This window comes from Musca domestica, unplaced genomic scaffold (genome assembly GCF_030504385.1).
Source record: "Musca domestica strain aabys unplaced genomic scaffold, Musca_domestica.polishedcontigs.V.1.1 33, whole genome shotgun sequence".
Classification (NCBI taxonomy): Eukaryota; Metazoa; Arthropoda; class Insecta; order Diptera; family Muscidae; genus Musca; species Musca domestica.
The window spans coordinates 5,527,237-5,553,716 of NW_026712312.1; the positions used below are offsets into that span (position 1 = coordinate 5,527,237).

General features: G+C 34.1%; 1 protein-coding gene across 6 annotated transcripts in view; it reads right to left on the reverse strand.

The window, feature by feature from the left end:
* Positions 1-26,480, reverse strand: part of LOC101898711 (elongation of very long chain fatty acids protein AAEL008004) — a 103,841-nt gene that overhangs the window by 14,405 nt on the left and 62,956 nt on the right. For 4 of the 6 annotated variants that reach the window (XM_059125284.1, XM_059125285.1, XM_059125283.1 and 1 more), the window contains exons 3-5: positions 11,699-11,969; positions 7,391-7,473; positions 4,117-4,224 (exon numbers count right to left, since the gene is read on the reverse strand). In XM_059125284.1, coding sequence (XP_058981267.1) covers positions 4,117-4,224; positions 7,391-7,473; positions 11,699-11,756 — 249 coding nt within the window. In that variant the 5' untranslated portion in view covers positions 11,757-11,969. Of the gene's footprint in view, positions 1-3,580; positions 3,662-4,116; positions 4,225-7,390; positions 7,474-11,698; positions 11,970-16,509; positions 16,632-26,480 lie in introns of those variants that run through there. The other 2 variants (XM_020036244.2, XM_011293624.3) reach the window with 2 other exon arrangements.

Here is a 26,480-nt window from a genome sequence, read left to right on the forward strand (position 1 = left end):
GAGGAGCATTAAAGCATTGATTACAACGGTCGGTGGATGTACGCTGCTGAGTGTGTTCGCATAGGTATTAGATTGAGTCTTACATAGTTCGTTGGACTTGGCTGGAAGAAAGTTATTTTGTTTGTTTTTATTTGTGTATGTATGTACGTGTGTGTGTCATTATCGTTGTTGAACATTCGAAACGTTTAAATACCAAATAATTGAAAAAAAAAAATAAATATTTCTCTCTTGTATGCTTCTACAAATTTTGTTTCTATTTTTTTGGATTTTTTTGAATTTTGGAAAAAAATTTAAAAAAAAATGTTGTTCTTGTACTTTTGAAAAAAAAATGTTAACTTGTGATACCATGAATACAACAAAAAAGCAAACTACAAACCAAACAAATAAATAAATAAAAAACGAAAATAAAACATACAACACAAATTCAACAACCATTGTCTTGTGAATGGTCTATGGTCGATGATGCCGGTGCATCCAATTGCATTGAAGTAAACATTTAAATAACTACACATAACCAACAAAAACAATAATAATAAAAATTGTAAACTTACACAATTTAATTATGTTACCAATGGCTCAATTCTTCAAATGTAAGACAGTTTGCTATGGAAAACGTTTTATAGCCTTACATTTCGTGAAATGGTATTAATTTTCAATTATTGCTACGATGAATGTATGTTGTTTTTTAGTGTTGCACAGTGATTAAAATAAATTCAATTTTCTTTTAATTAAGTAAAAAAAAATAGTTTTTTTTTTCGATTTTAATAATTTTCCATTAGAACTTTAAAATCTTCCGCCTTTTATTCTTAAATATTCATTTTCTTCTTATTTCACTAAGCCTATTTAAATCCTGTTGAATTATTCACTGCCTGTAAGTATGCTTATCAATGAGTATATCTCAAGTAAGAACTCAATCAACCAATATTAGTAACAAGATGGCGCCCAATATATTACTAATATCATTTTTTCCAGTTTTCGCACGATTCTGTGATTAACTTTCAAACATTCGTCTTTTATTGCCTATATTCATGTTTTTATATTATATTATGAATTTCAGATAAAGTTCTAAAAATTATTGATTTTACATATTCAACGCGGCTATTTCTTTCACCCAATATCGATTTGATATTGTTCAAAGTGCTAGAAATCTTAAATTTGGCATTTGGTAACAGCGACTCTATTTATGTGTTGAAAGGACATATGGAGGAGGTTTCGGAAATATGTACTCTAATTGTTCGATATCTACTGAATGGTACAAAATTTGGTATTGGGTGAATGGATAGAGATAAAATTCTGAAATTTGATATTTAGACTACTGACAGTATCTGTACTTTAGATTTCGCAGTGTTTTAGATATACGTACTATAATTGTACGAAAAGTACTAAGTATTGAGGGAAGGTATAGGGCAGGAACTCTCAAATGTGATATTGAGGTCTCTGTGTATCTGTGATTGATATATGAAGGCGGTTTTGTAAATGTGTACTATAATTGTACGACAAGAACTAAATGGTACCACATTTGGTATTGGGTGAAGGAATACAGGAGAAATCTTGAAATTTGATATGGAGGTTACTGTTGACGTTAAAATAGCTTTGGAAGGAAAAATTGGATGTGGGTCCATTGGTGCAATTTTGAAAACTTTTTTCTAATTGTCTTTCCGAAAAAAGGATAAACCTGAAGAATATATAAAACATTAAAGGTCTGCAGATTTAGTATGATTTATGAAGTTTTGATTACAAATTTTGTCGAACTCAAAAAATTATGCATTTTGAGTGCTAAAAAGGCCTAACAAGAAGTTTTGGAGCGAATCTAAAAATTTAAGGAGGGCACGTGCTAGTATACAATAGAATACCATAATTGAGGATCTGTTTATAAATTCTCGTTTTGTTACCCACCTAAAAGTATGCTTCAAGTTTAAAGTTTGCAAACACAATCCAGATATCGCTCATAATATACAATTAAATACCCTATGGAATGACCGAATTTTTCGAGTTGTGAACATTTTTTACCTAAATTCGAAGTATTTTTTCCCTTTCGGATATAAATTTTTAAATCCGTCAGAGTTTTTTTTTATAAATTCCCAGTGTTGATACTAAAGTGGTATAAACTTGGCTGTTATACCAAAATATTTGCCCAATGAAATTTGAAATATTCTTATGTTCAGAAACCTAGCTCAAATTTAGATTGTACAGCATATATGTGACCTGTCCGAATCTAAAATTACAATTTTCCCTGCAAATATGCAACGATTTTAAATACAAAACCTTTGACGTATTGTACTTTAAATTATCTTGGGCGCCATCTAGATATTAAATATTTATCTGCAAAATATATACTTAAAAGCATATTTTTTGGCAATTGAAACGTTTCACCCCGTTTCAATTGTAATTTTAGATTCGGACAGGTCACATATATGCTGTACAATCTAAATTTGTGCTAGGTTTCTGTTAATAACTTTTTGCATTACTCTATGAAACAAGCTTCGTCCCTATGTGTATTTTTATACAATAAAATATCTGTCAAAAACTCTCCAAGATTGGCATCTACATTTCAACCCTTCGGCGACCAAGTGAATGAGAATTTTTTGAAGGCGGCTTTTAAGAATATTTTGTTTATCATTGTTTGATGGGGATATATTTTTTTAATTTTTTTTTTATTAAAATGAATTTCGGTTCGAATTTTTTTTTAGATATCGAACGAGAGACTTATCCCCTAAAGTTCTCCAAACCCCACCCATTGTCAATATAAGGCAATTTTTAACAAACCCTAGCTTTTCTCTTTCAAAACACTGTGCAACAACATACAACATAATGTTAATAATCATAAACGAATACAATTAACTACTTACTCAACTACTTACTACACAGCTTACATAGAGGCATGAATGAAGGAGCTTTGCTGGCTTGTTTTGTATTTACAATTTTTGTTCAGCAATCTCATTTTGTTTGGACGACGTAAAAGCAATAAATAAATAAGGAAGATTTCATATATGTGTGTGTGTGTTTTTGTATAGATGTGTAATGTTGTATATGTGTGGGGGCGTGTTTTTATGTATAAATGTGGGTGTGTGTGTTTTTGGAATTTTCGAAAATAAAACAATAAATAAAACACATAAAAAGGAAAAAAGAAAACAAAGCTACTACAATTTATAAATTTTATGAAAGCAAAAATAAAAAAACAATTATAGGCATTTGATTGGAACGCAGAATAAATAAAGTATGTATGTATGTAAACCCCAACTTAAAGAAAGCAACATGGAAGTAGTTATTGGCAAAAAAACGAAGATCTAAATGCCAGGCTCTTCATGATATAATTTTGAAGAGTATGGGAGACTAATAGCACATGTGATGAAAGGCATTAACCCGCCGCTTACGCTGTGACAAGCCAGAGATGAACGTTTTAAATTACATTTTTTTTAAGAAATGGTTATGCCAGCGTGATAGTTACTTGTTTCGAGAGTGCTAGAGAAAATATTCTTCTTTGGAATTTTTTATTTTTTTGTTTTTTTGATAACCCAATTTTTGTTCCGATGAATTGGTCGAGACTCTTTTTGTTTGACGGAGTTTGACACCAACTTACTCGATTGACACGTGGGGTATCGGCATATTCCACCGGTTGGCAATTAAAGTTGTAATGACCCCACCAGCCGCCCATTAAACACTACAAAAGAACATGTCAAACTTAAACTTAGTAGAGAGAACGGCACAACAGAAAAAAAAAAACACTAAATAAGAAAACAAAACAAAAACAGAACAGGTGCATAGAAAGAAAACAAAACAAAACGAACAAAAGCTTCAAACAGGAAACCGTTAGGCATTCAAACAAATGACAGATGATGGGAAATATTGCTTGTGATGATGGTTGGTGTTGGTTGGTTGGTTGTGCAACAAATGGTTTTGGTTTGAAGCTAACACTGTCACACTCTTGCAGAAGCCTACTAGAAAGATGTACGCGGCGTTCCATGGTCCCCAATTCTCGTTGGCGGGGACTCAAGTCCTTGATAATTGTTCTCTTCTTCCTCGGCTGTAACGATACACCCATACGACCGACACAAACACACCTACACACCTGTCGTGAGGTGCCATCAAAACGGTCATGGATCATGCCCAACTTACCTCATAGAATATCCACGCACTAAATATCACCTGTGCTGCATTGTAGATAATTAATGTGTTTTGTAAACGGAATGGCTTGCGATTTTCCATCCATCGTGGACCTAAAACCTACAATTTGGAAAAAAATTAATAAAGAAAAAAAAAGGAGAGAGAGAGGGAGAAAAAAAAAGAGAATAGGAAAACAACAATCAATTAAAAGGGGTAAGGATAAGTGGCATGTCATTGGCACGTGAATATTTTCATTTTTTTATTTTTTGACATATAAATGTATATTTGAAAAATAAAAAACAACAATAATAATAAATGGGAAGTGAATAAGGAAGTCAGACATTCCTACATGAATAAGATTTCGACATGGAACAGTGGGAATAATAAAAAAAAATGTTTTTTTTTTTAACATTCCCACATGATTAAGATTTAGACTTGGAACAGTGGGAGTAATAATTTTTTTTTTGAAAATTATTTAAAAAAAGCTAAGAAAAATTTTTCCAAAAAAAAAAACTTAAAATTTATTATTTCACTATTTCGTTATGGTTATGTTTTTTTTAAATCTTAAAATTCATGATCATTTGTTTCATTATTTCGTTATGATTTTGGAAAATTTTTAAGTTTTACAAAGGCTCCCTAGGTGCTTTCCTACTATTTTAGTCGTTAATTTATTAGAATTTCCTTTGAAGGATATCAAAAACAAGGTGAGATAAAAAAACTGTAACAAAATTAAAAGCCATAATTTTTGAATTTTTGTTTTAAATTTTATTGAATGAAGGCAAACCAGTAAAGAAAGTCTTAAAGTCGGGCGGGGCCGACCTTATGATACCCTACACCACTTTGCTAATTTAGAAGAGCTGCACATAACATTAAAAAGTTTTTATGGGAGAATTCAATAATACACGCTATGATTATAATTATAATTTAAAGTTCAAAGGACTAAATATGTCGAAACATTTGTATTTTTTAAATTCGGACTTGTATTGCCTATTTGGTGCACAATTAATTTGAAATCGGATCCAAATCGGAACCGACTACGATAAAATTTGGCAAAGATATTTCTGAGCTGTATTTGATATACTTCCATGAATATCGTTGTTACGGAGTGCATATTAAGGATGTGGGTAACAAATATGACAAATCGGATGAACAATATATATGGGAGCTATAGCTATATCTGAACCGATCTTCGGTCGTAAGTGCAAAATTTCATCCAATTTGGGCAAATATTAGACGTTTGGTGCACAATCAAAAGTAAATCGGACGAAGTTATATATGGGAGCTATATCCAAATCTGATCCGATCTCGATAAAATTTAGTAAATGTATTTCTGAGCTGTATTTGATATATTTCCCCAAATATTGTTGTTACAGAGTGCATATTACGGCTGCGGAGGACAAAAATAACAAATCGGATGAAAAATATATATGGGAGATATAGCTATCTCTGAACCGATTTCGATCAAATTTGGCATACTTATTTTCAGGTCCAATCTGATTGTACGTGCAAAATTCCATACTATTCGGACTGATATTACACGTTTGGTGCACAATAAAAGGCAAATCGGACGAAGATATATATGGGAGCTATATCTAAATTTTGACTGATTATCTCCAATTTCAATTGCGTTCGTCCTTGTTTACAAAAATACATGGACAGACGGACGGACGGACGGACATGTATAAATCGACTCAGAATGTGATTCTATGCAGATCATCAAAAGGAAACATGGGTCTATCTCATTTCCTTTTGCCTATTGCAAACAAATGCACAAAGACATAATACCCTGACCACCTTGTGGTGTAGGGTATAAAAATGTCGGAAATAACATCAAATTTTAGAATAAGTTTTGATTTGTTCGAATTGGTCACCTTTGGCAGGACTTATGGCCTTCAAAGGCCAATAAAACCGTCATACGCTGCCCGAATGTTGCTCTGCGGCAAGTTGGCGCATTCTCGACGAAGCGCTTACTTGGGGTGATCGACACACTGGGGTATTTTTTAGTGTCAATCTTGCTTTCCAAAATACTTCAGACACAATAGGCCAACGGATTGGTATCCGGAGATTTTGGTGGCCATTGTGCGCTGGAAATGAAGCGAGGAACCTCATTTTGTAACCATTCTTGGTTGGCGCGGGCTGAGTGCGATGGGTCCTGAGTCCTGTTGGAATGTCCAAAATGTTTGCGTGCCCAAGGGTTTAATACACCCTCCAGAATATTTTCGCGATAATATTCGGCATTAATTCTGATGCCATGGTCGATTAATACGATCGAAACGAAATGAACGAAATGTTTGCGCGCCCAAAACTTAAATACACCCTCCAGAATATTTTCGCAATAATATTCGGCATTTATTCTGATCCCACGGTCGATTAATACGGGCAAAGAGCGACCATCGGCTGCTATGGTGGCCCACACCATCACCATGGCCGGAGCTTGAGTTCTAGTGGCCAACCGAAGGTGGGCATTTTCAGCTGACTTCTTTGGCAAGTAAACGCGAAAACCAAATTCGGCAGTTCACCACTTTCGGTCAAGTGAAGCGACTCTTTAGCTCTTTTGAGTTTATTTTTTCTCTGTTGCGGTGTAAGTTCTTCCACTTTTTTGAGTTTCAATGGCTTTACCCCGATCTCATTTTTCAATATTTGCCGAATAGAATATTGCGATATGTTCAGCTAACGAGCCATTTTCGGCCACGGCGACGCGGATTTCGATCAAGTCGCTTTTTTACTCCAACCATTTCTGCTGATGTTGCTGTTTTTCTCCGTCCACTTCCTTGACGTCGGGCTACGCCACCAGTATCACGAGACACAAAAAATGTATTCACATTTAAATGCTGGAGTTCTTTAACGATAGCCACTTGTGGTTTTCCAGCCAAATATGAAGAAATCACACTATCACGCTCGAAATCCATCAGGAATAACTTTTTTCTGGAAAATTCTCACAAAAATACTTTTGTGCGCTTGTAAACTATATGATGAGCTGTCACTGTTATTATTTTAAAATCTGACGGACGAGTGGCTTGGAAATGACAGCAGTCTGAAGTTGGTTGCAGTTTTTTCATCTCACCCTGCATTTTTTAATACATTTTATAAAATAAAAAAGATATCCTATTTTATTCAAACTAAATAATTTTCAATACTTCGTTTAAATTTTAGTTAGAATTTCCCAAAGAAAATCCGAAGATCCTTTTCTAAGGAAATTCCCCGTCTTAGTCCTTTTTCCCGCAAATAATCCCCACTGTGTACGTGTGCATGTGTGTGTGTGTTTATTTATCTTCCCAACACTTACCTTGACTAAGTAGACATATGTGAGACATACAGCTAATGTGGGAAATGGTGATGACATCATTGGCCAATCCTTCGTTCTGGGATCTGAAATGAAATGGAATATTAAACGAATGCCAACATAAATAAATAAATAAGCAAAGCCTGTAAAATAGATTGCCATCTATATATCATCGTTTTTTTTAATTTAATTTACTTTTTTTCTTCTCCTTTTCAATTCTAATTCAATTCCACACATCCTTGGCTACAAACAACACCCCATGTGTGCGCATGTGTGTGTGTGTCTAGTAGCTGACAACAAATGATTGATGGAATTGATGTAAAGTTCCTCATCTCATCGTTGAGAAAAAAAAAATAATAAAAAACTGACAAACTGTCTGTCTGTGTCTGTCATCAGCGCACAAGTCAAGAAAAATTAAATGCAAATACGCTAAATACGCCGAGACATCGCGGACTTTGTACTGCCAGGCATTTCGTTTGTTATCGTTTGTTAATTCCATTTTTCTAATTAATTGTGTAAATAATAAAATGTTTAATCTCTTTATCGTGGGGGCGGATTTCAGATGTAAGGAATTTTTAAGATGGGAGGGAAGAGAGTGTTCGGAGAAGAGCTGAAGGTCTTCTCATTGAAGAGATGAAGTAGCTTCTCTCACCGAAGAGCTGAAGTAGCTCTTCTCACAGAAGAGCTGAAGTAGCTTCTCTCACCGAAGAGCTGAAGTAGCTCTTCTCACAGAAGAGCTGAAGTAGCTCCTCTCACAGAAGAGCTGAAGTAGCTCCTCTCACAGAAGAGCTATAGAGGAGAAGAGCTGAAGTAGCTTCTCTCACCGAAGAGCTGAAGTAGCTCTTCTCACAGAAGAGCTGAAGTAGCTCCTCTCACAGAAGAGCTGAAGTAGCTCCTCTCACAGAAGAGCTGAAGTAGCTCCTCTCGCAGAAGAGCTGAAGTAGCTCCTCTCACAGAAGAGCTGAAGTAGATCCTCTCACAGAAGAGCTGAAGTAGCTCCTCTCACAGAAGAGCTGAAGTAGCTCCTCTCACAGAAGAGCTGAAGTACCTCTTCTCACAGAAGAGCTGAAGTACCTCTTCTCAGACATTGAAAAGAGCCGAAGTAGCTCTGCTCATAGAAAAGCTGAAGTAGCTCTTCTCCTAGAAGAGCTGAAGTAGCTCTTCTCCTAGAAAAGCTGAAATAGCTTTTCCCCTGGAAGAGCTGAAGTGGCTCTTCTTCTAGAAGGAGTCAAGAAAATTCCAAAATATTTCCTTATTTGAAAAACAATTTTTTCCAATTTTTATATTTGAAGTCCAAAGGTCTCTTCACTCTGTCGCACAGTGTAATAATTTTATTTTTTGTTAATTAAAAAACGTGAATAAAATTACGAAACGAAACCCCAACACAGGGCGTACATGTGGTGATAAAGTCGCATATTTCTTTCTATAAATAATAATTTCAAAAATTCCCAAATTTCCGCTTTGAATTTTAACGACCGAACAAATCGACTGAATTCATAAAATTTTTACGAAAGCGAAAAGCAAAAACAAAACGACATAATGTGACAAGGTGTATCAGAGCTAAAGTACATTAGCCAAAATTATGGCGTGACAAAGCCAAGACAGGCTGACAGATAGGCAGGCAGACGAATGGACGGACACTAAATCTATGGAACACGTTTGCTTTGATACTTGAATTAAAAAAAGCAAAAAAAAAAAAAAAAAAAAAAAAATGACAACCCAATAACTACTCCCCATGATTCCGCTCCGTGTTCAATTACACCACCACCACCCAATAATGAGCACACGCCTAATCTTCTGGTCACAGCCGAGTGTAAACTTAATTCTGTTTGAGGGCCAATCAATTAGTTGGGATGTGTTAAAATTTACACAAAATATTCCAAAGTCTTGTAAACATTGCGCCAAAGCCTCGTCTGCGGCAAATTGTTGTTGCCAAGAAAACTTGGAAACTCATTTCAAGGTCAACAGACATTGTGAATGAATTCGATTATGGTCATAGGTAAGTGAGCTTTATTATGAATTGTGGTGCTTCGTTTTTTGCTCGAATATTTCTGATGTTGTTGGCCACATAGTTGGGTGCTTCATTAGCACAGATGGCACGTAGAAGTGGCTTTTGCGAAGAAAGAATTTTGTTGATAAAAATGGGGGGATTTCATTTGGCTTTTTGGAAATCTAGGAAGTTCATTAAAAATGCATAATTATCCCACATCAATGTGTTCCCAGAAAAAAATAATTTGAAAATTATGAATAAATATTTCGTATCGTACATGAAATGAAATATTCTGGATTAATTAAATGTTCGGATTATTGGTTGGGAACAAAATTATTTGACTTACAACAAGACAAATAGGTGTGGGTAGGGTTGTGTCAAACTTGTTTGATAGAACAAATTACATCTTTTTTTCAATTGTAACTCGAAGATATCTAATTTTATGCGAAATGATAAATTCCATCGGAATATATATTGAACTTTATGTGGAGAGGAATCCGAATCTCTATCATCTTTTTAACAGATATTGTGTTGATGGAAATATTGAGCTGGGCCAAGTCTGCATGGAATCGGAAGTTAATTTTGGTTTTATGAGGTTCATGAATATTCAAAATTTGGACCCTTTATGGCGGAGGTACCAGAAAGAGGGGACCGATATCTCCCATCTTCACAGCAGATCTTGTGTTAGCAGAAATAATAGGATGTGTGAAATTTAAAGAGAATCGGGTGCTTATTTCGAATTTTATGCTCGTTTTGGTTATTCAAAACTTTGACCCTTTGTGGGAGAGGTACCAGAAGAAATTGTCCGATCTTTACCATATTTATAACAGACCTTGTGTCGATTAAAATATTAAGATTTGCCAAGTCTGAATGGAATCGGATGTTAATTTTGGTTTTATGAGGTTCATGAATATTCAAAATTTGGACCCTTCATGGCGGAGGTACCAGAAGGAATGGCCCGATCTCTACCATCTTCATGACAGAACTTGTGTTAATGGAAACATTGAGATGTTCCAAGTCTGAATGGAATCGGATGTTAATTTCGCGTTTTATGAGCTTTATGGATATTCAAAATTTAGACCCTTTGTGGGGGAGGTACCAGAAGGAGTGAACCGATACATCCCAATTTCACAGCAGATCTTGTGTTAGCAGAAATAATAGGATGTGTGAAATTTAAAGAGAATCGGTTGCTTATTTTGCATTTTTTGCTCTTTTTGGTTATTCGAAACTTTGACCCTTAGTGGGGGAGGTACCAAAAGAAATTGTCCGATCTCTACCATATTTATGACAGACCTTGTGTCGATCAAAATATGAAGATTTGCCAAGCCTGAATGGAATCGGATGTTAATGTCGCGTTTTATGAGCTTCATGAATATTCAAAATTTTGACCCTTTGTGGAGGAGATACCAGACGGAGCCGACCGATATATTTCATCTTCACACCAGACCTTGGGTGAATAAAAATATTGTCATGTGTGTAATTTGAAGATAATCGGACTCTTACATCACATTTAATAAGAGTTATAATTCTTCAGAATTTTGACCCTTTGTGGGGTAGGTACTTGATGGAGTGGACCGATATTGTCAATTTTTGCAACTGACCTAGCACTGATAGATTTATTTGGATTTGCGAAGTTGAAGCAAAATCGGATTATCCGTTCTCTTTCTGTGCAGTAAAATATATATTTTTTTAAATTTCGACTTTTTGTGGGGGAGGTACGAGAAGGAGTGAGCCGATATTGTCCATCTCCGAACTCGATCTAAGTTTGACAATAATATTACGAGGTACCGAGTTTGGATCAAATCGGATAGTCCCGTCGGGAGTTATTGTGCTCCAGTATCAGACAGATAGACAGACGGACATGGCTAGATCAACTCCAAATTCCCTGAAATGGATTTGGTCCAAAGAGACCTAGGGTCTTAAACCATTATTTCGATGAGGCACGTTTTGGCCGTATCAAAAGATATATACCCTCCCTCTCAAGCCATATGGATGAGGGTATAAAAAGGTGTGTTCCTTGGACTCCAGTCGTTTGTAGGAAATCTTTGCGTATGAGTTATATGAAATTTATGAAATCACTCATACGTTTTGGGAACTGGTGTACTGAACTGAGAAACAAGATTGACACAACTCTAGCTGTAAGGAAAGGCTAAAATGCGAATGGATATTCACAGCCAACAATCTATCCCTTTTAAAAACCCTAAACGACCACTTGCTAAAGGTTAATTTACATTTTTTTCAAAACTTCTCGATTTCAATTTCTATTACTTTAAATAACTAAAATTTTCCTTGAGGTTGAAAAAAAACTTCTCAACACTTACCGCCATGTGTGTCCATATATCTGTTCATGATGTTTATATATTTCATTACTAAGGCCATTGTGATTTGTGTGTGTGTTGTTGTTGGTTGGTAGTTGTTGCACTTCTAAGTAGTTCAGCAAAAGCTACTGGTTACCCTTGTTGTTGTATCCGTAATTACAACAAAAACAGTAGCCCCAAGAAAAATAAACAAAAATAAGATTAACAAAGTTGGTCTCTTTGTTGTTGTTGTTGTTCTAATTGGATTTCTGTTTTAAAATTGTAGCTGTGGTATCTGAAATGAGAGGAGAATAGAAAAAAATTGGGAATTAGTATCATGGTATCACATTTCAATTTGGATTAATTTATTTGAGATTTTAAAGTCATGTTTTACAAAAATATATAATTTACATTTTGGGAATAATTAAGGTCTTCAGAAATCGGAATATGGTAAACTGGGAAATTGGAAGATCTTGTGGGTGTTTTTGGATTGACTTTAAATAATTGCCAAAACTGATAGTCATTTAAATATTTCTATGTAACACAGTGATTAAGAATTTGGTTTTGCTGTCCGAAACCTCATTTTTGCCATTACCGAAAAATATTTTGTGATCGATTCAAACATATCAACACTAAAGTGGCTATGAATATTAGGTAAATATAGTTATGGTGTGGAAGTGGGACATTTTTATGTTATTTCATAAAACATAATTTTGCAAATTTGTGGAGAAAATAACCGTCATATATCCCAAACTTCTACTCATGAGACAGATATAAGTATTACAAACCGTGAACCTTTGTGGGAGAGGCACGAGAAGGGGTAAGCCGATATCTATCATTTTCGCACCTGCACTTGAGTTAGTAAAAATATTGGAATACAAAAAATTTGGAGAGAATCTGATGCTTATTTCGCATGCTTTGAGATGTAAATAATTAATCAGAATTTTGACCAATTGTGCGGTAGGTATCAGAAAAAGTGGACCGATATATCTTAACTTCACACCACTCCGATCTCTATCATCTTTATATAAGATTTGATGTTGATAGAACTATTGAGTTGTGCCAAATCTGAATGGAATCGAATGTATCGAATGTATTTTATGAACTTCATGGCTATTTAAAACGATAACACTTTGTGGGGGAGGTACCAGAAGGAGTGGACCGATATATTCCATTTTCGCGTCAGACCTTGTGTTAATAAAAATATTGGAATATGCAAAATTTGAATAGAGTCGGTGGCTTATTTCGTATTTTATAAGAGTTATAATTATTCAAATGTTGACCCTTTTTGTGGGAGGTGCATTTTCGCCACAGACATAGCTCTGATGCAAATATTGGGATTTGTAAAATTGAACGATCCGTTTTTGTTGCATACGGAAGACTATCTATCTTCTATAAAAATTGTTGTGGGGGAGTGGATGTTGTCCATCTCTGAACTCATTCTTAATTTGACAATAATTTTAAAATGTACCAAACTTGAATCAAATCGGATACTCGCTTCGGAAGTTATCGTGCGCATCAGCCAGACAGACGGACGGATGGATGGTCCAAAGGGACATTATTCGAGCAAAACCGGAACAATAGAGATTTGCTCATTTTGCTTTATTCTATCCTTCTAAAATCAATTTAGCCATAACCGCCTAACTATGGAAGTAACGATAGTTTCTGTACAAAATTAAAAAGGTTGATACAATTTTATGCAGATGTATTTTAAGTATATAGAACCGTAGAATTTTTATATCTTCCTCCATTTGAACTTCGTCATTCCTCAAAATACTCATGTTAACCCCACAAAGTATATATGTTCTAGATCAGCGTAAACTCCTAAGTAGTGATGTCCGTCTTTCTGTTGTAATCACGCTATTTTACGATCGAATTGAGATAGAAGGCTTAAAATTTCCACACATGTGTATTTTGCGAAGTACGTAAATGGGCAATGTCAGTCCACGTTTTCGTATAGCAGCCCCCATACAACGATTCATCCTAGTTTTTGATGATTTTAGCCAAATTATTAACCAGAATTATTTCAAATTTCGTATTTGAACTTCGTAATGACTGCGAAAGCCTATGACAAAAAATTGTGTAAGCAGATCCACGTCTTTTTATAGCCTCCATATAACGGTATGCCCCAATATTCGGTATTTTGATGATTTTATCAATATTATTCACTGGAATTGTTTAACATTTAGTATTTGAAGGTCTAATTGGATATTTCAACCTATCACAAAAATTCATCTAGTCTAAGCCATCGTATAGCCCCCATATAACGGTTTTCATTTCCAAATAGTGGAGGGACCGAACATTTAGGTCTGGTCCGAACTTAGCTGCTTTTTTACGTGTTTTTGGGGTTTTAATCAAATTTTCCAACAGAGAACATCCATATAAGTCAAAATTTTGCTACATACTCAACTATAACCGTACCTCCTGTACCTGGTCACATTTTCAATGGATTGTTTTTCCAAAGTTAGTATTTGGAGTTTTCAATATTTAAAAATATGTCTCTATGCATATCCATATTGTCCACACATCATCTAGGCTCTAAATGGGTACTACAGCCCATGACAAAATATTACTTATGCAGGTCCAAGTCTTCGTATACCTCCCACATAGGAGTTTTAAGCGGTATTTTACGACAGATTTTTTATTGAAATTGAGCTGTTTTTTTACTTGTTTTTTATTGAAAATGGGACATATAAATCTACGATAAACGTATTTTTGGGGTTTTAATTAAATTTTCCAACCGAGAATCCTCTATGTCCTCTCCTCTATACAAGTCAAAATTTTATTGCACGTCTGCCACATTATTAATGGAATTTTTTTTCCAAAGTTTTTTTTTTTTTGGAGTTTGCCGTATGTCTAACTAGAAAATATTTCTCTATGCAGGTCCATATTGTCATATAGGCTCCACATAATGGTATCTCGCAAAGTTCGTTAATTGGATGATTTTAGAATTATTTATTTATTTTTTTTTTGTTGTTAAGAAATATTTAAAATTTGATGTTTGAAGCTCGTTATGAGTGCCACTCCCTTTGGCGGGTAATTATCAATATGTTCTAGGTTTTCAAATTGCCCTCAGGTATTGGAACCCTCTGATATTTAATTCGAAGATTTTAACATATATTTTTAACGGATACTGGACCTTGGCATTTGTAGACATATTTTGTTTTTTTGCTTTTTTGTCAGTATTTCAAATTATTAAAAGTTGGACCTGACTGAATTTAGATTTTTTCTATTTTTTTTTATTCCGAAGTTATGTCAACCCTGATATATTAACTTTATCTTTCCATTTGTAACTTCTCAAAAATTATCATGCTTGACCCTATAAAATATATTCAGGATTAGGGTAAAATTCAAAATTGATTGAGTCACAAATCAGATTAGATGAAGCTCGATGATGGGCCCTAATGGTCCACGTTTTGTCATTTTAAAGGTCTAAATTTTCCGTAATTGGTTTTTTCCTGTTTCTTAGAAGGAATGAAACCTCCATTGAAGATGAATCTAGCATTAACATTGTAGATGAGTTAAAAACTTTCGAAAAAATCGATTTACATTTATCCACATTTCCAAATTTTCACACGTTTTTCGCGATTTTCCAGAAAATTTACCATATTTCTGTTTTTAATTTGGAGTTGATTTTTTATTTTTTTGTAATTTTTGGTAATAACTCGTTGGCCCACACTTTTTAAAATGTATCGAAATTATTAGTCCAAGTACAGCTGTACCTTTCGATTTGAAATTTCTAGTTTTCTTGTGTTTAGTAAAACTCTATGTTATCGACATGTGGTCTTATTGATAAAAAAAACAAAATTAATTGCCGATATATTTTAAAGCATTTAGTTAGTCACTTTTAGGAGATAAAACATATTTGGGAATTTTTATCATCATTGGGTGTAAAGTCCGAAAAAATAACACTTTCGGACGACCTTCTTCACATTTTTAATTATTTTTCAATTGTTGTTGTTTTTTATTTTTTATTTATTTACTTATTTTTTATATATTTATTATTATTATTATTATTACTATTTTTATTTATTTATTTTTTTTTTTTTTGAATATTAAAAATGTAATAATTTGGATCCGAGATTGAGTTAACAATCTCTATAATGAAAATATCCGCTTAGGGTCATTTTAAAAAAATACACGTGTTAAGAAATTTTATTATCACACAATCCCTCTTTAGAAATCAGGCCTAGATTGAAGGTATACCGCCATAAAAATCAAAATATCACGAAAAAAAATATTATACAATTTTGAAGTATAGTTGTAAACAATTTCATTTTTTTTAAATTCTAATAATATTTATTCAAAACACTGTCACAGTATACAGAAGTCCAGAATAGGCTTCATTTTTTTTGAGGGCTCAAAAATTGTGTTATAAAAGTGGAAGTAATAGTTAAATTCGCATTTTTTTCTCTACACATTTTTTGAATTTTCACATCACCACACCACTGTTCAAACATTTTTTTTGTTTCAGAAACCTATCACAGATTGACTTGTTTATAAGTTCACACAATTTGAATTACTCTCGACGACGACTTGAAATGGCCACAATTAAGATAATCTCAAGTGTTCTAAAGTCATTAAAAACGGATTTGGGGAGATTATTTAGATTTCTTTCACAGAGTGGGTGGGGCGAGAGGGAGAAAGGGGCAGATTATTTAAATAAATTTCACAACATCACAACACTTGAAATTTATGATTAAATGAAACAATTTAATGCGATTTTTGCTGAGTGTGCGAACGAAAAATGAAATGATTCATTGGCCAAAGAACATTTTTTTTTTTTAATAAAAAATTTTGGTATTTTTTTCTTTTTGAAAAAGAAACGAACGAACCTTTCTTTAACAAAACACCGTCTACAACTGACTTGAAAATGTTTAATATAATCTAAAGAAAGTCATAATTTGTGGTCTTTTGCTTAATAAAAGATAGACAAAAATTCACACAAAGTCACACACAGCCAGACACATGAACGTCATGCAGGTGTCTGATATTGGAAATGACAGAAGAAGAACAAGACGAAAAACCCAAAACGCCACAAATCGAATAAAACGAATTTAGTCCACCAACATTAGAAAACTATATGATTGATAAAGGTTTATTAAAAAAAAAATATTGGAAGAGGTTTTGCGGGCGCGTGTGTTGGGCTCTATTTTCAATGATTAGGATTTTTATCAATTGTTTTTGTTTTTTATTACTGGGAACCCAAAATATATGAAAGAGGTACTCAAAATTGTATGGAACATGGCTGTAACTTCAATTGGAAAAAAATTTGATATTTTTCTTTTGAGGGACATTTATTTGATAAATAGGGCAGTTAAATATTATCAGCGTTCGATTGACGTCGTTTAGACTTTGAAATTGAGTTCAATAAAATAATGGAGTTATAAAAAATAAGTTCTGATGTAATCGATAACAACAATGATGGGGCTATTTTTATGCCCTCCACCATAGTATGGAGGGTATATTAAGTTTGTCATTCGGTTTGTAACACCTCGATTTAGCGATGTCCGTCTGTCCGTCTGTGGAAATCACTCTAGCTTCCGAACGAATTGAAGTAGATTGATAAGATTTTGCTCAAATGTATGTTATGTCTGCAGGACTTTTGGTATTGCAAATGGGCCATGTAGGTCCACGTTTTGTTATAGTCCCCATATAACGGTACCTCCCGATATGCGGTATTTTGATGATTTTAGCGACATTATTCACCGGAATAGTTTCAGATTTGGCATTTGAAGTTCATAATGGATACTACAGCCTAAGACAGAAAATTGTCTGTGGAGGTCCACGTCTTCGTAGAGCCCCCACATAACGGCACCTCCCGATATTCGGTATTATGATGATCTTAGCGAATTTACTCACCGAAATTGTTTCAAATTTGGTATTTAAAGTTCGTAATGAATACTACAGCCTATGACAGAAAATTTACTGTGTAGGTCACGTCTTCGTATAGCCCCAATATAACGGTACCTCCCGACATTCGGTATTTTGATGATTTTAGCGAATTTATTCACTGGAATTGTTTCGAATATGGTGATTTAAGTTCGTAATCGATACTACAGCCTATTGCGGGTCCAGGTCTTCGTATAGCCCCATATAACTGTACCTCCCGATATTCGGCATTTTGATTTTATCGACATTATAACCGATTTTTTTTAAGTTTCGCATTTGGATATTGTAATGGCTTATGACAAATGTTACCTACGCAGGTTCATGCCGTCGTATGGACCCTACTATAATAGCTACATTCAGCATTTTTGAGATTTTAACAGAATTTTTAACGGATTTTATTGTTTTTGAGAATTGCCAAATTCGTTCCAAATGGTGGAGGGTATTCAAAGTTCGGCCCGGCCGAACTTACAGCTTTTTTACTAGTTTCATTTATTTATTTATTTTTTTGAAAAAAAAAAAAAAATAAATAAATCTCGATTTTTATAGTTTGTCAGCTATAAATAAATACTTGGCTGTCTTTCTACAATTTTGACAACTATTACAATGCGCAAAGGTTATTTACCTCCCACAAAAAAAAAAAAAAAAAAAAAAAATGTGGCCACAGACCAACCACCATCAAAAGAAGAAATGGCCATTCATTAATAATGCCAGTGATAGAGAGATATATAATATGAATATTCATTTTATACACCACTCCATACCACCCATACATATTAATGATTTATTCGGTTTGGATTTTTTTACGTATGTAAATTATAACAAATACAAATTAGTATCTGTTTTTTTTTTTTTTTTTGTATTTAACCCATGAAAGTTGGTGGTTTGTTTCATTTTTTTTTCGATAATTCATTCTGGAGTGTCATCATCATCGCCGTTGTCTGTCTGTCTTGGGTCTAATCATTAATTTATATCAGCAACAGCATTTTCATATTAATATTTTTTTTTGTTTTTTGCCGGCAAATATTATTATGTATGCCAAAAATACACACACACTACTACAGAATAAATATTTAACACCAATGAATCACAAATGGAATTCAATGATAATGAAAACCAAAAAAAAAAAAAAAAGAAGAAAAAGGCCAAAAAGAAAGGTATTTAATATTAATTAAGTTCCATACAAATAGGTGGAGTTAATTCTGATTTAATGCAAAAAAGGAGAAGCGGAAGAATTTTACGGAATTTTGAAAATAAGAAATGAGACAGAAAGAGAAGGGAAGGGACACATTTCAGTCGGAATTCAATAACTCCATTTGTAATTCGAAGAGCTTAAATTGTGATTGGAGTACTTTAATTGTGATTAGAGGACACCATTTATCCGCTCCATTTTATTATACCCTACACCACATAGTAACAATGGTATTATGTCTTTGTGCATTTGTTAGTACCATGGAGAAGGAAGCGAGACAGACGCATGGTTCATTTTGATGATTTGCATAGAATCACATTCTGAGTCGATTTATTCATGTCCTTTCAAACTACAGAACGCATTTATTGCTCGATCGAGATGATATTTTTCACAAATAATTAATTCGGCCCAAGAAGGAACCCTATTGAAATTGGAGACAATCGTTCAAAATTTAGATATAGCTCCGATACATATCTTCAACCGACTTCGGGCTAATAGTACACCAAATGGCCAACATCAGTCTAAATGACCTGAATCTTGGCACATCTGACCGCAATCAGTCTAGAAGAAAGTACATCAAATTTGGTGAAAATCGGTTCAGATTTAGTTATAGCTCTTATATATATGTATGTTTCATCCGATTTGGAGTTTTAGGTCCCTCACATGCGTAATATGCACTCCACAACAATGATCTTTGATACCGAACATCGGATACAACTCGAAAATATCTCTGCCAAATTTTATCAAGATCGGTTCAGATTTGAATGTAGCTCCCATATATATCGTCAACTGATTTCGGATTAATTGTGCACCAAATGGCCAATATCAGTCCAAATGACAAGAATTTTGACACATCCGACAGAATTTGGTTTAGAAGCAAGTACATCAAATTTGGTGAAAATCGGTTCTGATATAACTATAGCTCCCATATATATATATTTCAACCGATTTGGTGTTTAAGTCCTTCACAATCGTAATATGCACTCCACAACACTGACCTTTGGTACCAGATATCAGATACAGCTCTGAAATAAGTGCCTAAAATTTTGTACGGATCTGTTCAAATTTGGATATATATCCCGTAAATCATATATAGGGTGAGATAAAAAGAAAACTGCAACCAAGTCAAACGCCATACTTTTAAATGTTTTTTTCTTTTAATTTTATTGAATGAAATGAAAAAATGTCGGAAAAAGCATCAAATTCTAGAATAAATTTAGATTTGTTCGAATTGATCACCTTTGGCACGAATAATGGCTTTCAAACGGCCAATTAAACCGTCACATGTTGTCCGAATATTGCTCTGCGGTATTTTGGAAGATTTCCGGCGAAGCGCTTGCTTGAGGCGATCGACACTTTGGTATTTCTTAGTGCCAACCTTGCTTTCCAAAATACTCTAGACACAATAGTCCAACGGATTGGTATCCAGAGGTTTTGGTGGCCATTGTGCACTGGAAATAAAGCGAGGAACCTCATTTTGTAACCATTTTTGGGTGGGTGTCGCGTGCTGAGTGCGAAGGTGCTGACTCCTGTTGGAATGTCCAAGGTCTGCAGACAAAATATTTGCCTGCCCAGACTTTAAAAAACACCCCCCAGAACATTTTTACGGTAATATTCGGCATTAATTTTGATGTCACGGTCGATTAATACGAGCGGAGAGTGACCATCGGCGGCACACACCAAGATGTACATTTTCAGCTGACCTCTTTGGCAAGTAAACACGATATTTTTGATTTTTACAAACTGCTGGGCAACGAATGTTTTCTCTCTCTTTTTTGCTTTTCATCCTGTATTTTAGTATGTTTTTTTTCTAAACTTATTGAGATTCCACAGATTTATAAGTAAATTTTTGAGTAAATGCTTTAAAACACCTTTAAATTCATTTACTTCTATTTCATTATCTCGCCGCTATGTCATTCTGAGAGCAAATATTTAAACACCATTCTCTGGCTAATCGCAGCAATTATTTTAACACGCTTACTAAGAAAATCAATAGTTATCACTAATTACAGGCAGACTAACATGTTTTGTTTTTGTTTTCATGTCTGGAAATCGCTTCGATTATGAACTCCATAATTTACCCGATGGCGTATAATTATTATTGTTAATCGGGAACTCAGCGTATAATTGATATTTATTAAATATATAATGTATACGCCCGTATGACACACACACTGTCAAAACAATAAAATTACAAATCGATAGTTTTCAATGTTTCAAACTGCATTTGATTTGGTGGAAAAATTGGAACTAAAAATTCTGAAATATCAAAAATCGGGAGATATAGTTATATGGTGACTCTACCAAAGAGGCATATTTTAGCCACTGAGAATCCGAAATAAATTGGCTGAAAATCAGGGCCGAAATTAAAAAATACTGAAAATCAGGATTTATGAAGATTTTTTCCATTATCAAAATTTTCTTTACATTTTCGCAGAACGGGATTCGCGCTATTGGCCTAGGTCTTTGTTATATCATACACCATAGTATGGAGGGCATATTAAGTTTGTCATTACGTTCGTAACACGTCGAAATATACCTTTTAGACCCCACAAAGTATATATATTTTTGATCAGCATAAAATTCTATGTCGATTTAGTGATGCCCGTCAGTTTGTCCATCTGTGGAAATCACTCTAGCTTCCGAACGAATTGAAGAAGATTGATAACATTTTATTCAAATGTATATTAAATATGCAGGACTTTTGGTATTGAAAATGGGCCATGTAGGTCCACGTTTTGGTATAGTCCCATATAACGGTACCTCCCGATATTCGGTATTTTCATGATTTTTGCGACAATATTCATCGGAATTGTTTCAAATTTGGTATTTGAAGTGCGAAATGGATGCTACAGCCTAAGAGAGAAAACTATCTGTGCAGGTCCACGTCTTCGTATAGCCCCCATATAACCGTACCCCCCGATATTCGGTATTTTAATGATTTTAGCGATACTTCTCACCGGAATCATTTCAAATTTGGTATTTGAAGTTCGTAATGGATACTACAGACTATGACAGGGAATTGTCTATGCAGGTTCTCGTCTTCGTATGGCCCCCATATAACTGTACCTCCCAATATTCGGTACTTTGTTGATTTTAGCGACATTATTCAACGGAATTCTTTCAAATTTGGTATTTGAAGTTTTTAGTGAATACTACAGCCTATGACAGAAAATTGTCTGTGCAGGTCCACGTCTTCTTATAGCCCCCATATAACGGTGCCTCGCGATATTCGGTATTTTAATGATTCTAGCTACATGATTCACCCTTTTGTTTAAGTTTCGCATCTGAACACTGTAATGGCTTATGCCAAATTTACGTATCCATGTCGTCGTATAGACCCTAATGTAACAGCTATATTTGGTATTTTTAAGATTTTAACAGAATTTTCAACGGATTTTATTGTTTTTGAGAATTGCCAAATTCGTTCCAAATGGTGGAGGGTATTCGAAGTTCGGCCCGGCAAAACTTACAGCTTTTTTACTTGTTTTTTTTTTTTTGTTGTAATTTCAATTAATTTTTAGATTCAATATGCTATTTATTGAATATTTCACATTTGATATCCGTTTTGTTTTGAAGGGTTATATAAGAAACCGAAATGTATTGAATATAAATATTTTTGAATTGTTATTTATTGTTTAATTCATTTCGTTAAAGTCCAATATTTGTTCTCTGAATCTTAGAATTCTGGACATTAATTTCTATACAAAAATTCAATATTCAATTGGCTCATAAATTTGCCAATAACAAATTGTCAAATAACTTTTAAATTCACAACTTTTTGGACAAGTTTAAATATATTGCGTATAAATTATTGTTATCGACTTTGTTATCGATAGCAAGTTTTAAACTTTTTTTTTATAAATCTATAATTTATTTTATTACTAAAATTTAACAAAAAAAAAATAAAATAAAATAAAAAATGTAAATATTTCTTTTGTCCACATCGAAGTTGAATGAACTAATTTCGGTTTTAATACAAAAAAAAAACAACCTTGAACATGGATTTGTTGGCTCACAACAAACCATAATTTATATTGGTCCAATTTTGTTATTTCCAAAAGTGATTTTAAAATGGAGTATTATTTTCAAATTGCCTACGCAAAATCATTTTTTCTTATACTTCTTTCCGCCTGCATTTTCTACGCACGTGCTTTGGAGTACATCGTCACAAAGGTCAAGGACATGTGTTCTCTGTGTAAGACAAATGCTTGCATGACATTTAAACAACGATCAAGAACAAGAAAAATAAACAAAATAGCAACAACAAATGATAATATCACTCTGTTATTTATAAATCTCTTGTTTTTGGTTTCTTTGACAAAGACACCCAATGCTGCTACTGCCGCTAAAAAAAAACAGATGACGCTGAATAAATGTTGCATGCTAAATTAACAAAACAATAACAAAACAAACAGCAGCAAATTTAACATGCCCAAAACAAAAAAGAAGTGTAAGAGGCATTTAAATGTCTTACATCATGCACTTCATTCATGTCATTGGGGATAATATGGCAGGGATGGAAGTGCTGAATTAATAAAAAGTTTTGGATCATCAATAGGAGAGGAGATAGAAGACCATCAAAAGATATATTAACTATGGGAAACCTGTGAAGGGTCGCAAAACCGTTAGAGCAGGTATAATATATAGAAGACTCACACAGGCTCCTTCAGGCTTATATATAGATCTTCCAACCACGGAATACCTGTCAAAACAATTTTATCCATAAAAAACGCAAAAAATGGGGGAGGCTTTACCAAAAAGTGGACATGCATAGGGTCTTTTTGTAAAGTTAAACCAGTCACTAAGATGCCGAAATATCCTTTTACAGCTGGTTTTTATTAATTGGAACCAGAACATTTGAAATATCGAATATCAGGTGGTATCGTTATATTAGTGCTTTACCAAAAAAAAAAAAAAAAAAAAAACAGGAACTATATGGAATGTTTTAGACACTGAGAATTCGAAATGGCAAATTACAGGTAATTTGGTTAGAAAGTGGGGACGAAGCTTTCAAAACACTGAAAGTCAGAAGGTACGGAGTTTCACCTCAGAAAGTAGAGCACCATTGATTTTGTTTCGAAGGGCGTTAAACTATCCAACGAGAACCTGAAATATAAATATACCGCTGTTTTGGTTAGAAATTGGGAACGAAAACTTTAAAACACAAAAACGGCGAAGGTTCCGTTGTATGGGGGTCTCTACCTAAATGCGGATTCATAAATAGTAACATCTATGTTGATTTCTACCAGAGCTTCGAAATGGTTGCTCAAAATCTTATAGATACTGAAACTCTGTCGAATTCGAGTAAGAGTGCTCCTGCGGTTTGTTATAACCGGAAATCTGTTAAAACATAGACTACAGTACACATTACGAACTTAACTAAGTAGGAAATATGAAACAATTGCAGTCTATAATGTCTCTAATACCATAAAAAATACCGAATATTGGGAGATACCGTTTTATAGGGGCTAAACGATGGCGTGGACCTGCAGAAGTAATTTTGGTCATGGTATGTAATACCTATTAACATCTTCCAATAAGAAATTTTTAACGATTCCGGTCTATGATGTCGCTAAATTCAGGAAGCCATTCCTTGTATTCCTTGGAAGCCCTTCCTTGTATATTCCCTAGAAATCCTCCGAGAAACTATATTCTCTTACTACGAATAGTAGAAGGAGACTTATTATTACTCTACGGTTCGTAGGGAGTAATCTCATGGTGATGGAATTTTTCTGCAAATTCTCCCTTTTTCTCTGGAGGTTTTTATGAATTAAAAACCATCCATCATGCCTTCTCTCTACAGGTCTTTAGTGGATAAAAAAACCTCCTACATGGCTCCTACATTTCAAGATCTGTATAATACCTGTTATATAAAGGTATGGCAAAGATTTTTTATAGAGAAAATACATTCTACGGGTCTTTAATAACCAAGTGACCCTCACAGCCAGAATTTATTTTATGGAGAGAATATTTTCTGGTGGACTTCTATGGCTAGACATTCTACAAGACCCCTTGAGATAGAATAGAAAATCTTAAAAATAATATCATGAAGACCTTATGCCTGTCAAATTGTCAAAATCAGATTTTTTATTTATCTACCGAAAAAGGCCCTCCATTTAAAGGCGTGCATTCACCCTCATTCATCGTTCTCGCAATTCGCTCAAGTACCAGCTTTTCTCTGCCACAAAAGATTGTGCGAATAAATTTATTGTCGGCATTTTCTTTTCTTTGTTGCCACTTTTTGTTGGCCCCTCTGGTGCCCATTGATGTTTTCCCCATCGAAGTATGTGTGAGAGTGCAACAGCTGTTTTAATACATCTTTTTTCAAATGGCTGTACAAAAGCAACAACAACAACAAAAAGCTCTCATTTATTACGGCATACAACGATGCGATATACGGTGTAGCCTACCTAGTTGAGGAATATAATAGATATGTAGGAAAATATAAAAAAACGCATGTGTGATCTTACACTCAGCGTAATTTGCATAGGTTCGAGAAAAACTAATTGAAATTTTCTGGTTTCTGGTTGAGAAAAAATATTATTTTTCATTGAGAGTTTTCTTATTCAAAATCTTGAACCCTGGTACTAGAAGGAATGGTCCAATATCTACCATTTTTATAACAGAACTTATGTTGATGGAAATATGATGAGTTTCAATGAGTTTTATGGATATTCAAAATTTGACACTTGTGGGGGAGGTAACAGTAGGGGTGGTCTGATCTCCACCATCTTTATAACAGATCTTAAATTAATAGGAATAATAAAATAATGGGTGTGTAAAATATAAAGAGAATCCGATGCCTATCTTTGAGCGTTTGGTTTTTCAAAATCTTGAACCCTATGTGCGGGAAATACAAAAATGGTCCAATTTCTTCTATTTTTACTACAGAATTTGTGTTGATGAAAATATTGAGATGTGCCAAGTTTGAATAGAATCGGATGCAAATTTCGCATTATATGAGCTTCATGGTTATTCAAAATTTTGAAAGATTGGTAACAGAAGATGTTGTGTTAGTAGAAATAATGGGATGGGTGAAATATGATGAGAACCGGATGCTTATTTCGGACTTTATAATCGTTTTGGTTATTCACAACTTTAACCCTTTGTGGGGGAGGTACCAGAAGGAATGGTCCGATTTCAACCATCTTTATAACGGATCTTGTGTTGATAGAAATATTGAGATGTACTAAGTCTGAATGGAATCGGATGTTAATTTCACGCTTTAAGAGCTTCATACATATTCAAAATTTTGACCTCTTGTGTGGGAGATACCAGAAGGGTTGAACCGATATATTCCATCTTCAAAGTAGATCTTGTGTGAGAAGGAATAATGGGATGTATGAAATATGAAGAGAATCGGATGCTTTTTCACATTTTATTAGCTTCATGGATATACAAAATTTTGACCCTTTGTGGGAGAGGTACCAGAAGGAGTGGGCCGATATATGCCATCTTCACGCCAGACCATGGGTTAATAGGATATTGTGATTTGTGTAATTTGAAGACACTCGGACTCTTACATTACATAATAGTTATAGTTATTCTGACTCCTTGTGGGGGAGGTACCTGATGGAGTGCACATACATTATCCATTTTGGCACCTGACCTAGCACTGATGCAAATATTAGAATTTGCAAAGTTAAAGAAAAATCGAATAATCCTTTTTATTTCTGTGCAGTATTTTTTTTTTTTTTTTTTTTTTTGAAAATTTCGTGCTTT